At 37.5% G+C, this 17,810-nt stretch overlaps 1 protein-coding gene across 10 annotated transcripts in view; it reads left to right on the top strand.

Annotated features, from left to right (window-relative positions):
• LOC119579456 (mitogen-activated protein kinase-binding protein 1-like) overlaps positions 1-17,810 on the top strand; it is a 134,679-nt gene that overhangs the window by 107,483 nt on the left and 9,386 nt on the right. For 8 of the 10 annotated variants that reach the window (XM_037927280.1, XM_037927275.1, XM_037927274.1 and 5 more), the window contains 21 exons: positions 3,910-4,125; positions 4,551-4,733; positions 4,905-5,065; positions 6,717-6,852; positions 7,427-7,627; positions 9,176-9,354; positions 9,795-9,948; positions 10,599-10,733; positions 12,026-12,046; positions 12,576-12,647; positions 12,823-12,951; positions 13,081-13,274; positions 14,097-14,267; positions 14,409-14,599; positions 14,800-14,918; positions 15,578-15,655; positions 15,995-16,212; positions 16,632-16,770; positions 16,902-17,071; positions 17,212-17,314; positions 17,476-17,569. In XM_037927280.1, the coding sequence (XP_037783208.1) occupies positions 3,910-4,125; positions 4,551-4,733; positions 4,905-5,065; positions 6,717-6,852; positions 7,427-7,627; positions 9,176-9,354; positions 9,795-9,948; positions 10,599-10,733; positions 12,026-12,046; positions 12,576-12,647; positions 12,823-12,951; positions 13,081-13,274; positions 14,097-14,267; positions 14,409-14,599; positions 14,800-14,918; positions 15,578-15,655; positions 15,995-16,212; positions 16,632-16,770; positions 16,902-17,071; positions 17,212-17,314; positions 17,476-17,569 (3,064 nt within the window). The remainder of the gene's footprint in view (positions 1-3,909; positions 4,126-4,550; positions 4,734-4,904; positions 5,066-6,716; positions 6,853-7,426; positions 7,628-9,175; positions 9,355-9,794; positions 9,949-10,598; positions 10,734-12,025; positions 12,047-12,575; positions 12,648-12,822; positions 12,952-13,080; positions 13,275-14,096; positions 14,268-14,408; positions 14,600-14,799; positions 14,919-15,577; positions 15,656-15,994; positions 16,213-16,631; positions 16,771-16,901; positions 17,072-17,211; positions 17,315-17,475; positions 17,570-17,810) is intronic. The other 2 variants (XM_037927278.1, XM_037927273.1) reach the window with 2 other exon arrangements.

Below are 17,810 nucleotides of genomic sequence, written 5' to 3'. Positions count from 1 at the left end.
TCCTTCCTTCCTTCCTTCCTTCCTTCCTTCTTTCCTTCCTTCTTCCCTCCCTCCCTCCCTCCCTCCCTCCTCCTCTTCCTCTCCTCCTCCTCCTCCTCCTCCTCCTCCTCCTCCTCCTCCTCCTCCTCCACTTTCCGTTGCTCATGTGCAATATTACTGAGGAAAGATAGCATAAGGAAATCTTTCCAGCGGAGGAAGGGGGATGACGATGAAGGGGTGAAGGGCGGTAATAAAGGGGGCAGGGTGGTGGAGGGGAAGAAAGGGGCAGGGTGGTGGAGGGAGTGGAGGGCCGGGTACTTAGTGGGCATGCTGATGGCCGCGCGCGTGTCGATTCGGTGGCGCACATCTGCATTCCCGCGGCTTATAATCTAGCCGCCGTCTTGGGAAGCCTCCCCGGTGGGCTTCGGCACCTTGTAACCCTCTCCTTTTGCCTGGCTTTATCTCCGACACCCTGAAGCTTCGTCGTCATTCAAGAGGTCCCCGGCCCTCCCCTACGGCCTCGTGAAACCCTGTCGGCCTCATCTCTCCCGGGTGGTCTTGCTGCTAATGAATATTCAGAGCGGTGTTATGCCTCGTTGTGAACCTTAATGGAAATGATATTTTGAATTTCAGATGATCGTTAGAAGGCGTAGGAGGAGAAAAACAAAACAAGAAGACGCCTACATGAAAGAAAGAAAGAAAAAAAACATTGACTTAACACCATTGATCTTCAACTCGGGAAAGACCAATTAACACACACGAATAGGTAGTTGGCGCACGGGCGTGACAGCAAGAGACAAAGAAGCTGATGTTAATCCCGAGCGATACGATCTTGGGTGCGTGGGCGACGCTGGCAGTAACACGGAGTCAAGTGGGCAGAGAGTGACGGGTGGTCAGGCACGAGGGTGGAGTCGATACGGCACTGTAGGAGAGTGACAGATGGTGACTAATGGGTCGGCATGATGGCTCTGGGTAGGTAGTGGTTCTCGGCGGTAGGGAAGAGCAGAAGCGTGGGCTGTTGAAAGGTAGGAATTGCTGTTCGGCAAAGAGCACGCAGAGGAGAGGCCAGAGCTCACTGCCGTTGCCGTCGAGAGCCCTTGCCGTGCCATGGAGATATTCCTCCACAACGAATCCCACAGAGAGCCATCGCCGACGACATGGGCGTTGCCATGTTGAATGCCCTAAGTTGAGGAACATACGTCACGCCCACGCCCACCACCGTGAGCAGGTGGCGGGACAGGCGTGACAGCAAAATACACGTAATAGGAGACACCGTCGGAAGAAGAGAGAGAAGTCGAGGCACTCGAGGCATCTCCAAACTCCTATGTACACAAGAATGATGTAGCCTCACGCCGCACGGTCAGTAAAAGCGAGTCACGCCTGGACAGTGTTTAGGCCAACACGAATAGGCTTAACAGGAGGGCGACAGGATGCCTCTTCCACCCTGTGTGAACGAGTGTGCAGATGCTGATGGAAATGAGGAACAACCTTCAGCACCCACGTATTACCGCCGGCAGGAAGATCTCGAGCGATTGCGCAGATGTGGGACGTGTCACGCCAACCGAAGGGCAAGGCTTGGAGACGGCCCGCGGTGTGAGGTAGCAGATTGTGGCTACCCGCCGAGGCTCCTTCGGCCTCGCCTCGGATACCATCGGGCTCTGACTCCTAGGTAAACAGTGTCGATGGACGCCGTTCGGGAGGCATTTGTTGGCGGGAGGCGGAGGGCGCCACACCCTCTGGCTGACCGCGGTGCGAGGGCGGCGGCCGGCGAGGGCGGGCGCAGGCCGGGCAGGATCAGGGATCGGGGAAGGGCACAGGAATGGGAAGGCGAAGGGAGGGGAAGGGTTGTACTTCGGATAGATTTAAGAGGTGAAGTTGTAGACATGTTTTGCCGAGTGAAAATTAAACAACGAGGTGGCCAAGACTACATAACATGAATAACTTGCTTAACACCCCATGAAGGGGCGGTAGGGACTGGTCGAGGCAGAGCCTACTCGGAGTACATTCCATTCCTTGCTCTCAACCCATGTATGGATCTCCATTACACAAATGCGTGGCGTTGGCTCCAGAACAAGGGGAGTCATGGTAGCCAGACCTTGAAACCTCGTGTGCTGTCGCGGGAGGAGGAAGAGGAGGCTATTGTTTAGTTAGGATGAAGAAAGATTTCATTTAGCTGGTATGAAGGGGATAAGGGGGATGAGATATACCAGTATGAGAAGGACTGACGATTTTTGTTTTTTTAGGCATAGCAGTAAAACGTCATTTCCATGAATAAGCTTCTCCATATATGAACTTGTGGATATCATGCCGAATGGGAGTCATGGTGCATGAGCACCATATTTTGTTTTGGTTCGTATGGCAGCAGGGTAGGATGAGGGATAGGAATGTGACGCGGGGGCGGGGAAGAGGAAGAGGAAGGTGTGGGGGAAGGAGGAGGAAGGAAGAAAGAGCGGAGAGGAAAAGGGAAAGGAAGGAAGGAAGGAAGGGTGGAAGGGGAAGGGGAGAGGGTGTGGCAGAAGGGCGACAGGTTCTCCCACGCGCGTCTATGTAAACACCTGCTGGTGATTTCAATGCTAAAGTAGGAGTCATCTTGTACGTGCGTTTTTATTATTACTTTAAACCTTGTGTTGTGTAACAAGTCCAACACCAGGTGCACAAAACTATTTTGGCCTCCTCCCTATTTTTTTATGATTACTGAGTCTGATATCAGTGTGATTGCGATTGCGTGATAGCATAAGAATTCCTACTTCTTGCCATGACACCGATAGCAATTAATAGGGACATAATTAGTAATAAAAACCCCTTTCATTCGGGTTGCGCCCTCTCCTATAACAAATTAAATGAAACGGGACGAGTGGTCGAATGCTCGTGTAAAGCTGGCCAAAGGCACAGCGTCCGGTGTCATGTTGCGGCGTCCACCCGTATGCTCAGCGTCTCAGTTACCATGGCGATCGAAGGATGTGCGGGTCCCGATCCCGCGCGAGGTGCTCGGGTTACGCAAAACATTTAATAGTGGCAAGACCACATAGAGTATGAAATAGCCAAACGCTCAAACCACGCCGCGATTGTTGGTGTTGGAGGACCATGCATCTCCTTTCCCAGTGAACTTTCTTATTGTCTCTTTCCTTCCAATTCATAATTTCTTCTTTTCTTCATGCTTTATTTGTCGGTTTGGCTTCCTCTCCCTTTTCAGATTTTCTGTCATTGCAGTGATTATTTTATTTTTTCTTATTTCTTTCCAAATAGTATTAACCACTTTTATGTTATTATGACCTGCCCATAAAATGTGTATATACATCAATGATAAAAAATGGTATTAGTCTTGCAGATAAAGATGATATTAATAGTGATAATAATAATAATGATAGTCATGATAATAGTAATAATAATTATGATCATGTTGAACATGATGAGAATGATAAAGATAATGATAATAACAATAACAATACTAGTAATAGTGATAGTAAAAGAAAATGTATCCTACCATTTTAAGTGAAGCAAAGTGATGTCTTTGTTTTAGGTATTTTCATGTGATATCCTGTTAGTAAGAAAATTAGTTGTGGTAAAGGAATCACAGCTTTTTGAAGTATATAAAGGGAAAGTTAAGTGTGATTGAGGTCTTTACCAGGTAAATAAAAACAAAGGATATTTATTATTTTCATATCTCAGGCTTCTATTGCTCTCTTTGTCTTTCACATCTCCCTTTATTGTTCTCTTCTTCCCCAGCCCATATCTTTATTAATATCCTCTTATCTTGAGATTTTTTAAAGAACTAAACAAGTTAGCTAGAATTATGTTATGGATGATACAAAATAAAACAGGACATTACCCTAAGATTTCTTACAGATATGTACTTTATCAGTATTGTTAGAGATCATTCAAGTTCATTTTAATAAAAGAAAAAAAATCTTTTTTCTTTTCTTTTTTTAGGCCTTTTCTCCAACTCAGAAGTATGTAGTCTCTGTAGGATCCCAGCATGACATGATTGTGAATGTGTGGGATTGGCGAGGAGGAGTAAAGGTCGCTTCCAACAAGTTTTCCAGCAAGGTCAAGGCTATCAGCTTCGCAGAGAATGGTTCTTATTTTGTTACTGTAGGAAACCGCCATGTGAAGTTTTGGTACCTTGAAGTGGCTCGAGGCTCCAAGGTGAGTCGTCTGAATGTGGTAAGAATATTTTTTAATGTTTCTAGTGAATTGAAATATATGTAGTTGATTCTAATAATTAGGCAGACTTGGGTATTCTTTTTTTTTTTTTTTTTTTTTTTTAGTACATTGTGACTGAAAAATAGGAACAGTACACTCAGATATTAAACACTAAAAGTGTGTGTTTGCATAGTAGCACACTTATCTAAATTTCATGGAAGGCCATGGGTGTGGGAATGGTATTCCTGTGTAGTAAAAGAACTATAAGAGAGTAATTAGCAAAACTTTTACTAATATGATTAACTGAACATTATTTATTGAGTTAGTTTTTATGTAATGAATAAGATTTTTAAATTAAGGTCATTTGTGAAATATAGTAGCCAAATGTAGATGAATATAACACTTCCATTTTTGCCTCTTTTTCGAAGTTTAAGGAGCCAGTGCCCCTGACTGGTCGGTCTGCCATTCTTGGAGAACAAAGAAACAACTATTTCTGTGATGTTGCTTGTGGACGTGGTGATATGGGAGACTCTACTTTTGCCATCACCAAGTCTGGCTTGCTGTGTGAATTCAATAACCGAAGGCTGCTAGACAAGTGGGTGGAGCTAAGAGTAAGTATGAGTGCAGTTTTCTGTTGTGAATTGTTCGTTACTATTTCAAAGTACTTGATCTTTTTGGTTTGATTAATTACAATATGGTCATTAGGTTTTGTAAAGATTGTCAGTCTTTAATTTGACTTGATGAATATTGAAATGTGATTTTATTTTTCTTCTTCTGTTCAGACTTCCAGTGCAAACTGTGTGGTGGCTGGGGAGGAATACATCTTTGTAGGCTGTGCAGAAGGTATTATCCGATGCTTCAGTCCCTATAATCTCCAATTCATCACCACCCTGCCTCGCACGCACTACCTTGGTGTAGATGTATCAAAAGGTTTAACCATCAGGTACGTAAAGTGGACTACATATTGTTTTGAGTGTATTTCATATTTAGTTTAATTAATCTTTTTTCTAGTGTCTGTGATAAAGGCCTAACTGATTGTAAATTATTTTTAAATATAACTTTAATCACTTTATTAAAAAGTATAGAATTTTATGATGTGATAAGATCTGTTTGCCTGGAATGTGTGTGTTTTCTTAAAATTTTAGCATTGAAAAGTTTATCACTTTCATTTAGAGAAAATGAAAAACATAAGGAAAGATATTTGAAGTGAGAACATTAGTAATTGTATGTTTTTGGTCCCCTGAAGGTTTATTATGCCATAGAGTTAGGCACTTACGTGATATAAGATATTAGAATAATTTATGCTTTTGGATTAGGAGGACTTTCTTCATTGTTTTTCTTTTTCCCTTTTTTCCACTTATGCTGCTTATGCTTGTGTATCTTTTTCATAGCTAGGACTTTTACTTCAGAAAAAAATCTCTTGTGTGTTAAGCTGTATATCTGCGAACTATTTCTAGGTCATTTATTAGTCACTGATTATGTAAAGTATCAATAGCTTGTGATTTTTATTTTTACTTCTCACTTTTGGTCATATGAAGTTGCATGATATTTAGTAACAGGATTGTTCTTTTTTTTTCCATTTTGTGAGTGTAAAGTGCATATTGCTTGAAGTCAGTTCTAAATGTACATTTCAGATCTTGTGCTGTTGATTTTTAAAGACTATTGTATAAGAATTGTCTAAGGAATGAAGCAAAATCTATTATGAATGCAGATAAACTTTTTTATGCTCTGTGATGTACTACAAATAGATAGAGTTTTCATGCTAGTTTTAGCTATTTTTTACCATTGTGTTAGTAATTAGTAAAGTAACACCTAATTGGTTTGCAACATTTTAATTTTGTATCTTTGTTCACTACCTGCAGCAATGTGTGCAATCCTTATTATTTTGAGATTTGAATGCAGTCGACTTTTATATCACTGTCCCCCAGATGCTACCAAACCTATGAAAAAAAGGAAGCCAAAGCACCAGAACTCACTGTCAACAACAACCCTTTTAATCCAGTACTCACATCATTTGGGTTCTTATAGCATTCACCAAGTATGGCCATCCAGGACATTGCTGTGCTGTTGCATTTAAGTGTTTTTGAAGTTGACACCATACAATAAAAGATAGCAGCTGCTTTTACCAAAGGAATTATTCCAAATCGATGGCTGTTATTTTGATGATAAAATCCTCATACATTTATTAACTGCTGATGACACCTGTGCTGGTGTAGTAATGTTGAAAGGGTGGACAGTCTTGTAAAGGAAGGGCACCATAGACTCACCAAACAAGTGTGCAATCTTTGAGTGATAATTCACATCTACTCTACTATTAAGACAACTGTACACTCTGAATAGGAAGGAAATTGCATGCCTTGTTTTAACATGAGAGCTTTTCAAGATAAGCATTGACCCTTTCCTGGATTTGAATCCCCTTCTTCTGTTAATTTTCCTTTATGCCTTCTTCTTCATATTCTCTTTCTTCTTGTTCTTATTTTGTTTTTGTGATTTTGAGTTTTTTAGAATATTTCTTAGATATTTTCGCAGTTAATATTCCTCCTTGAGTGATCCATTCGACACTTGATTAAGAATAGCATGCTCTTCTTATGCAGTCACATGGCCGCTCACCCAAACAATGCCAAGTACCCTGACACCATAGCTGTATCCTTTGATGAAAACAACCACAAAGTGACGGCTGTTTATAATGACCATTCCATGTATGTGTGGGATGTCAAGGATATAAAGAGGGTATGTATATTTTTCATCACCTTGCCATAAAGATAGTCTGCATCAAATAGCAGAGCAGAAGTTTGCAGAAGTATTTAGAAGGTTGACTTTCAGTACTTACATCATTATAATTTTTTTTTTGTAAACTAGATAAAGATTGTAATGAGTAGAGAGATCCCATGCATCATTTTCTTTGAGTATAGTGAAGTGCAACATTGTAATTTGTAAATTTTTCTTCACTTTTTTGTAAAAGTGATTAGCATTAAATAGGAAATTGAGGATTTTAAGATGTTGACAAATTTTATTGCAGAAATTAATTGTAAAAAATATTCCTTAAGAAATTTAAATTCAGTAAAGTATTGGAAATCAGACATTTTGTTTTGATTTTGTTTCAGTATTGAACTTTGTTTATTTGCTTGTTTTGGTTTAAGAGTGATGTGTCTCGCAATGAATTTGGTGTTGCACCTGCACAGTGAACACACAAGAATATCTTTTTGTATTACACTGGTGTGTGTGATTTTAGTTTACTGGATGCAACCATGAGTACATAATAGAATATCTTTGAAATTTATACATAGTGTTTTATCCTTTACAGGTTGGAAAGTCCCATTCCTACCTGTACCATTCTGCCTGTATATGGGGTGTGGAAACCTATCCCACAGAGGGAGAAGGCGGAAAAGGGGTGATGCCTCCTGGGTCGTTCATCACCTGCTCTTCCGACGACACAATCCGAGTCTGGAATATTGACTCTGCCATGCCCTCAAATACTCTGTATAAGAGGAATATTTACAGCACTGTAAGTAGGATTGTCTTTTTCCTAAACTGATTAGAAGTTACTGATTGTTTTTATTTTTTTTTTTTTCAGAACCTTTTTAATTTTTAATTGTGCCTTCTTACCAAAAGTAACATTGTGGAGGTTGCTATTTGAAATGTCTTTTGTTCATACAATGTCAGTTAATGCAACAGTATGAATTAGAAGAGGTACTTCAATAACATACCCTATGGAAAAGTTTAATATATAAAAAAAGTAATCCCTTGATATGTACTAAACTTTGAAATATGCTATTGCAATGAAGCTCATATGTCATAGCCACTATACCATTAGCAGAAATAGAATATTTGTTTTAGCAAATGTGGTAGTTGCTGTAGAAATGATAACCATTACCTATCTAGAAGCATAATGAAGAGTCAGATTTTGTTTAAGGATAAGTAAATGAATTTGCAAGTCATAGGCAATTTGTAGATTAAAAGAAATTCTTCACATAAAGCAGACAAATGAGGAAACAAAGGTTAGAAGTTGTTATGAACTATCTTGAATTGCTTGCACCGCTTTTGCCCATTACAGGACACTGAAGTGGTAAGATACAAATTGCTTCCATCACTTATCTGCAGAACACATTTATGGTTTTCTTTAAGTCATTGACCAAGGTTTTATGTACGTCCACTGAAGTCTTTAGTGAATTTTGTTGCACACAGATAGCTCCACATGTGCTCTGCCACCAAAGAATTTTTTATCATACATTTTTTTTTTATGATACTGTTATTATTATTATTGACATTATGACTATTATTATGTTATTAAAATACTATTAACAATAAAAATACTCAAATTATGAAAATGATTCTTCCCAAAATAAAGGAACAGGATAATCAAGTGAGAGAGGTAGGACTAATAATTGACTTCTTGATGACTAAGCACTTGTGGATCCATTTCTGTATAAGCACAATTAAACCAAAATTACAGTGGACATAACATGTACGTCATGCCAACTGCATTCAGTGGGTTAAATGCACATAGGAAAGCAAGATTAAAAGAATTGAAGATGACTTTCATTGCACTGAATGTAGTGTAGTGTAAAGATAAGCTATAAGCTATGTTAATTTCAGAACTTTCAGAAATATGACTAAATACTAGGGCTTGTATAAATATTTAATGATAAACTATTATGGCAAAGCTGTAAACTTTTTTCTGGAGAGAAACCCAGTCTTGTATTTATTGATCAATGTTACTTTGGTTTATTTTGTTTTATGATGTTCCTTACTCCCATTGGAAACACTGTGGATATAAGAAAGCTAAATTACAGTGGAACATTTAAAAAATCACTGTCATTATTATTTTAGATAATTTAATGTAAATTGTTTTAAAAGTCTAGGATCTTTATCATGTAGATTAATTCAGTTTTTGATGTAACGTGTTGGACAAAATTTTGAAGTAGGTCCAGAAATGTGTATTTTAGTATGTACAAGTAATTTGCTTGCACACCTTCAAAGCCTCATTCAATTGTGATTTTGCTGCTGTAAGCTTTAGGCCTGTTGCCAGATGCTTTTCTTTCTTCTCCCGTAGGAACTGCTCAAAATCATATATGTGGACCCAGAGTTGGGTTTCATCAAAGACACAGACATTAACCCTCAAGGTGGGGACAGGAATGACACCTCATACGATTCCCGCAACGGCGTCAGGTGCATCAGAGTGAGCCCTGATGGCAAGCACTTGGCTTCTGGAGACCGGGCTGGAAACATCAGGTCAGGATTGGGGAAGGACTGGAGTGAAGGAGGAATGATTTTAGAGTTTTTATTTTTATGCTCTTTATTTATTTCTTTTTGATGAATTCTTTTGTTTTTGTCTTAAAGAAAAAAAATAATTTTTGGATTTGTAGTAGCTGTAGGTTATTTGATTTTTCATTGTAGATTTTTGAAACATTTCTTATCCATATATATATTTGTTTGTTTAGCTGTTTGAATGAAGGTGCAAGTCCGTGTGAGTGTGCTTGTGAGTGTGTGAAAAGCAATATTCAGAAGAATTAATGGTCCTTTAGATTTTTTTGTGTGCAACACTAGTCTTGCCTTCAGATATAAAAGATTTTTCTGGATTCCTCTTTAATAATTAATTAGACTTCTGTAAACACTGCATGTCCTTTCATTTCGAATTCACTTTCCATTTAAACTTTAAATTCTGCCAACAGAGTGCATGAATTGCAATTTCTGGATGAGCTTTGCAAAATTGAAGCTCATGATGCTGAGGTGTTGAGCCTTGAGTATTCCCGCCCAGACACTGGCCACAAGTTCCTAGCGTCAGCATCTCGAGACAGATTGATCCACGTGTTTGCAGTTGATCAGGTAATATTATGTTTTAGTTGAACTTGTTATGTGGGCATGCTTTATTTAAACTAATATCTGCTGTACATAGAGCAATTTGTGTTATTTATTCATCATCTTGTGTTCTGAATTATTCTTATGAAGAAAATATTACTGGTATCAACCCCTTGCTGCTGAGACATGTAATGTCTACTATAGTTTTATTTTGTGAATTGTTTTTGCACATAGATGACCCCTAAGTTCTCAGTCACCAAGGAGTCAATTAGTAGGCCTTGTCTTACCTTAAGTAATTTTCCCTTTTCGTGAATTAATGCTAATAAAATCAATACTGTTATTATTATTATTATTGACATTATGATTTATCTGTAAAATACAGAAGATTTTGCCAAAAATCTATAAAAAGGGAAAATGGGTTAGATAATTAGTACTAGCACAATTGATAAACTAAGATCACAGTGGACATAACATGCACATTTATGACATCCCTGACAGCAGTAAGTTATGGTTTATTTAGTCCATAAACAGAGGTGGTTTTCAGCAATTCAGTTCTCTTGATGTAGTGGGGATTTCAACTGTTCATAGGCAGTTAGCCAGATCAATTAGATATAGGATATCTGCAGCTTTTAATAAAGAATACTAAGCACTGATTTTAACTTCATTTAAATTTTCAGGATTATAGCTTTGTACAGACCTTGGATGACCATTCCTCGGCTATTACGTCTGTGCGTTTCTACCAAACCCAGGGAGCCTTGCAAATGGTGTCTTGCAGTGCTGACAGGTCGATCATCTTCCGAAGTGCAACACAGGTATGTTTTACACTTTATGTGGTGTTTGGTGCACTATCATTAAGTGGTTGCATTTCAAAACTATTTAGTTATTTATGGAGATCACTTTTAGATGGTAATAAAGAAATTAGGCCAAGTAGAGAACAGTATTGTTATGACAACAGTTTGCTTTTGAATGACTGTTAGGGGTCTGAGTCAGAACTCCAGTTCAAGGAACTAAGGTTTCTGAACTACATATTACATATCAAGTTAATATTCATGAATATTATACTTAAGATGGACTATTAGTCCTATACCTTCATTTGATACTTGAAAGATTAATTATGGAAAAGTTATGGAACTGCTAATACAGTTTTATTACAATGCATGCTCTTCCTCCTTATCCAGCCTTCCTTATGTATTTAAGAAGACATTGACAACTAGGGATCTTTCCTACTAGAATAGTATGTTTTCATATGACTAAAGGGAAATGTGTAATTCAAGTTGTGTAATAGGGCAACTGTCTATATTATGAAGTTGATTTTTCTAGGAAGGAAGATAATATTTATAATCCTTATTTTTCTTATCTCCTTTCACTTTTGGTTTTGTTTGATTTCCATCATACATATTTTAGGTTTTATTTGTATCTCTTACACCTTACCATCTTGATAATAAATCAATGCTTTAGGTTATTGAAAGTAAGGAAAGTGATATTTGGCATAACTATGATAAATTCTAGGATTTTAATTAGGTAATAATATTTTTTTGAGTAGATGTCCCCAAAGAGTCTCTAGAAGAAAAGTTGATTGACATATTTTGTTGTGACAGTTGTGCTCTTTTTTAAGTATTATTTTTACCACCCTTTGATCAAACAAGACATGCACTAATAATCCTTTGACCCTCATTCCATTTTGCTGAATATTGACATGATTAGGGAAACTGTTTATTTGCATGAGTAATTAGACCTTTTTATACCCAATGATTTTGTATTTTGAATTAAGATCTATGAGAGTTATTTGCCACTAAATAAATTCTAAGTGGTGATGCATTATAGTTTTACCTAGAATTGGCCATTGTTAATAGAAGATGGACCACCCTGCTTTCCTTTTGAAAAATGCTAGTGGGAACGGGGATATTGAGAGTTTATTTAGTCTCGTTTATTAAAACTTGTATGGCGGATTACCTTAATCAGTTAGTTCACATGATTAAATTAGAAGCTTCATCTCCTATACTTGTTATTTTTTAAACTTACCTATATAAAAGGCTGATAAATGTTTAGCATAGTATTACGCACCCAGTATCTAATTTGTCGTTTTTCTCCTTCTGTCACTCAGGGATCACTAAACAGAAAGAGGGTAAATGTTTTCCATGTGTTTCAGTGCTTCACCCTTTTTGGATTTTGGTTTCTTGCATGCAGAATGTGGAGGTCAAGTGCAAGTGTTACTTGAACAATTCAAGTTTTTATTGAACCCTTTTTTCTTGGCTCATGTGTGGAACTCTTTAGCCGTCTGCATAAATAATTCAAAATTATTGGTATCACTGCAAAATGCTGCTGATAAGAATAGGAAAAATGATTGATGCAGTGAATACATCAAAGCACGCTGCTTTGTAGTCTGTTTTTGTCATTCCCTGTTGAGACGAGATGGTTTGCCTGGGATTAGCATTGCCTTGCAAATGGACGTTGAATGGCAGGGTCTGCTTGAACACCCATCCATATCTCTTCACCACATGAGCCTGCTTTTGTCTTGGCTTTTTAGAATATTTTGATGGTTTGGGTCTTCTGACTTAAGTTCTTAGATATTCAGTAGAAACTTGGTTAAGTTGACAAGCCTTTCCAGAAGAATCAGGATAATTAATAATTTCTCTGACTTTCTCACATTCCAGACACCCCAGAATGAGGTTTGGTTTTCTCGTGGACACAACGTAGCTGGAAAGACAACACTTTATGATATGGAGGTTAGCAAAAAGCCATTTGCGATTGTGGTATCTATATGCTTTTGAAATGTATATTTGTCTTCCTTTATTTATATAATGTCTACAAGATTACATATAGTTCATTGTATTTACTGTTGTTATAGTCATTAAATCTTTAAGAAAACTGGTTCATATTAGTGGATCATTCCATTTGCAGGTGGATCACGGTCAGCGGCATATACTAACGGCATGTCAGGACCGTAATATTCGTGTTTATAATGTTAACACTGGGAAGCATTCCAAAACTTTCAAGGGCACAATTGGAGATGATGGAACCTTGATCAAGGTATGATCTTCGTTTTGAAAACTGTTAAAGACATGAGTAAATGTAAAGTAAGTTAAAAATTGAAATAGTTTCAAAGGATAATACATAACTGTGAGATTGGCCCTGAGGTTGTTTCATTCTGGCTTGCAGGTAGTATTAGACCAGAGTGGAATATATGCGGCTACCAGCTGTACGGACAAGAACATGTGTATATATGATTATTATTCTGGGGAATGTATGGCAACTATGTTTGGGCACTCTGAGCTTGTCACGGGGCTTCGCTTCACCAGTGACGGCAAGCACTTGATCACAGTGTCTGGTGATGGATGCATCTTTTTGTGGAGGTAAGTTACAACTACATTAATTTTTTTCAATCTTTACAGTTTTAAGTAAATACAGTCATTGATATCAGTAAAAAAAATAAGTTTATGTCAATGTTAATAGAATTAATGAAAACAGTACATTAGTTTAGATTTTAGTGTTTATAGTTATTTGATAAAGTGATAGAATACACTGTATTCATAATTGTTTCTGATTTCATGTTTGTAGCATCTAATGTTGTGAATTTTTTTTATGAAATTGATGTTGATATGCACACACAAGCACATGCACATACACACACACAAACACCACACACACACACACACACATAACACACACACACACATAACACACACACCACACACCACACAACACCACACACACAAACACACACACACAACACAACACACACACAACACCAACACACACACACACACACACAAACACACACACACACACACCACACACAACCACCAAACACACACACACACCAACACAACACAACACAACACACACAAACACACACACAACACACACAAAACACACACACACACACACACACACCACACACACACACACACACACACAACACACCACACACACACACACACACACACACACACACAACACACACACACACACACACACACAACACACACAAAACACACACACACTCACACACACACACACACACACACACACACACACACACACACATGTATCGAATGATGCATGGTATTGGGTATTGATATACCTTGGGGAGTGGGGTATGTTGCAGATTTACTGACTGGATTACTATGAAAAATAATCCATGAGTAATGGCCAAAACTTTATTGCCTTCCCAGAATGCCACATGACATGTCGCAGACCATAACTGCACGCATTGCACAACAAGCAGAAAGAGCTTCCAAAGAGAAGCGAAAAGTAAGGCAGCCTATCGATAATGAAGACTTCAGACCTGCATCTGAAGATATATTTGATCAGAATGCCAACGAAGCAGAAGAGCCAGATTATAGGTCAGATTACAGTGTGTTATTACTTTTGTTGTGATATATTGGGAATAGTTATTCTATAAATAGTATCTGATGTTTAGTTTGATTATTTATTAGTTGATTAATTAATTACCTTATTTATTTGTTTATTTTCATTTTTATCAGATTTAGTATGGGTCAGCTTCCTTTGTGGGCTAAGAAGCAAATGACAGAACCACAAGGACCAGCTGGGGGTGCCGGCGACAGGGGCACGGTGGATATGCCAAAAGGACGCTGGGCACAGAGGCTACATAATAATGCCATAACATTCAAAAGTCATTATGATACGGACTCTGTTATACCTTTCCCTGCTAGAGGTAATCATATTTTCTTGTTGTTCTATTTGGTTATTCTGTTACTTTATACACATTTTGAAGTTCAAAATTTGAGGTTGGGATATCTTATCCTCAGCAATTTTACTTGATTTTCATTTTTAAAAAGTCTCATGAAAAAGCTCTTTAGCAATCCATGAGATATTTATCTAGGAACCAACACAATTTTTTACGTGATTTTCCAGATAAGCGTCAACCAGACTCAGAGTCCAGTAAGGAAAGCTCTCTGGAAGACAGCGTTGGAGTCCACAAACAGTACCAATCACAAACATCACGTAGAGATAACTTAATATTACCAAATAAAGTAAGTTCATAGATTTACAAAGTATTTTTCATAGTTGGGTTAAATTTTGTTGAAATCATACTGTTTTTTGTTTTTTTGTCTTTATTTAGTTAGATATAGTGTGGAGGGCTCATGTATGGTATTCACATTAATATTGGTGTACCTTGTTTTGTTTAGGTATTAATAAATACCTAAACAAGTTTTTTGTTTGTTTGTTTGTTTTAACAGTTTGTTTATGCTTGTGATAAGTCTTCAAATTGTAGTACAGGCCAATTTTAATATAGTCTGCTTTTACTACATAATGACAATGCATGATGGGTAAGTTTCACTGTCTCTCTCTGAATCTTTTCCCGTAGATTATAACTTCATAGTTTATCTGTTTAAATCTGAGATACTGTTCTCTTTCTTGGAAAAACAAAACAAAACAGGGTTAACCATAGAATTTTTAATTAAGATGTGCATGAATGCCATACATTAGTGATAGAGATTCTACAACAACTACTATTTCTTTAACTTTTTCCATAAAACTTTTGTAATTAAAAAACATCAGTGCATGGGTTATCTATTCTATAAAAAGGGAAAACTTGTTCTCTGATGCTTCTTTGAAAATCAGATGCATGAGTTCAGTGTTCTCAACTCTTTCCTTTCCTCTCTGTTGACTTTGGCCTCCCAACTTCCAGGACTCAGGTGGCGACCCTGGCTTCATTCCTTGCCCAGAGAGCATGAAGGAAATTAATTCAGGGGGAGGCAGTTTTCAGGTATTTTTCCATATTTGATCCAAAGAAAATATTTCCTTCAGTAGCTGTGGGTGTAGGTGACTGCATAGTTTGTTTTATGATTTTGTATGATTTCTGTTTGTTCTTTTCCTTTTCCTTTTTTTTTTTTTTGCTTGTGGATTTTTTTTTATAGTAGTGGAAAATGTTTTGGGCTAGTCTTCAGATTTGATTTTTTTAAGAGAGGTCTTAGTGAGAATGGTATTATTTTCGTGATAGTGATCAGAAGGTGGTCAGTTCTAATTAGAAAAAAAAATCTTTTCTTTTTTTGATTAGAGACTTGGTATACATTCAGAATAAAAGCATCTTTAACATTTCTTTTAGGGCTCACCATCTAAGATCAACACAAAGAGAGGGAGCGATCCTGAGAGCCGCAACAGACACCATACAGATGATAGTGATGTCAGTAGTCTGAGAGTGGACGATGGAGCAACAGACCACGATGGAGACATTGAGGACTACAGCGAGCATGATGATGAGAGCACCGAGCCAGAACATTCTGAACACTTGATGTATTACCCACATAATGATGATACAGCAAGGTAAGTGCTTCTTGTATAAAGTATGGTGTTTGTAATTTTTTTATAGAATAATTTCTAATATTATATATTCTAATTTTTATTTGATTTTTATATATGGTGTAGTAACAGGGATGTTGAGTAGTATTAGACAGGAAAGGGTGTAGAGTAGTCAGATAATTTTTTGGCATTGGAGATATTTTTTTTTAGTGTAATATACAGTAAAGTGTTCTGCATCATTATCTGAGACATATAAAGATACATAGTGTACATAAACCATGTGAATTACTATTTCTATGTAGTCCAAAAGCATATAAAACCAATAGTGGCAAGAGAGATTTATCTCAGGATTTTATGAAAATTCCAAATTTATATGGCCAGTTATACAAGTTCTTGAAGGAACCATTGATTCAAACTATATTTTTAATAATTTTTTTCTTCAGTGATTTTACTGTTAATGCAATGGATGTCGAAGAGCTGCGTCGTTCCCAGCGCCGTCACAGAAAAGCAAGACCTGAGAGACCCACGGACATTCCACTTGTTTCAGTCTCTGGTTCTCAGGATTCAGATGATGATGATGAGGTATGATTACCTTTGCAATAATTCACTGTAAGAGGACAAGGATAATGCAGAAGTGGTTGAGTTGTGATATCATTTGATGTATGTGTATATGTATATAACACTAATTGCTACTCAATTTTAACAACTTATAGGTCTCTACTCCAAGTGCTGATACTGCAGAGCGCAACATTATGTCAATGCTTAATGTCAGCACAGAGAGCATTGACAGAGTTGGTCGACGTGAGACTTTCCTCAAGTCAAACTTCGAGTCACTTGAAGGGGAGACAGTACGACCAGAAAAAGAAGTCAAGAATAAAAATAGGTATGAGAAGGTTGCAGACCTTTGTAGATTACTGATTACATTTGGTTGTGACAGATGTGGATTTGAACTTTTTTTTCCTCTCTCTCTTCTTGCATTGGGCTGCTAGATATGCATTCTCAATTTTTTTTCTTTTTCTACAGTATATCTTATAAATTTAATGCAAGAAATAAGGATTCTCAAGTCTCAAACAAACGGGAAGAACTTCTAAAGAGAATTGAAGAGACAAGAAAGAAGCTGCAAAGTGTAAGTCTGCAACTAATAGCGATTGCTGATTAATTTGCCTATATTTTAAGACTGACACATGGTGATACTAATTTTTAAACTTCAGTAACTATTTTGTTTAATGATTAATTTGAATTTGTGTAACATGAAATAAAGATAAGAATTTTTTTCTCCATCTTCAGATTGGATATAAAAGTAATCTTAGAAGCAGCAAGAGTATCTCAGACCTAAGCAACATTCCAGAGAAAGATACATCATACATGTCAGGGAACCAAGGTAACAACTGCGTTCGCTCTGATAATCCCTTCTATCTTAATTTCCCTGCAACGTCTCACATTCCTCTCACAGGCACTAACAGTATCCCAGAATTACTCAGCAACCAATGTTCCAACAGTTATGCCAGGTGTTACAGGTAGTTATCCAGAATTAGTTTCTGGTTGTGTACCTGGATTTGTTGGTGGCAGTATACCTGAGTTAGGGTCAAATTGGCTTTCAACTCTAGGCGGTAGCAATGCAG

The sequence above is a fragment of the Penaeus monodon genome, chromosome 12 (assembly GCF_015228065.2).
Source record: "Penaeus monodon isolate SGIC_2016 chromosome 12, NSTDA_Pmon_1, whole genome shotgun sequence".
NCBI lineage: Eukaryota > Metazoa > Arthropoda > Malacostraca > Decapoda > Penaeidae > Penaeus > Penaeus monodon.
Note: the sequence above shows the minus strand (reverse complement) of the source record. Positions and strands in the feature narration are given on the sequence as shown.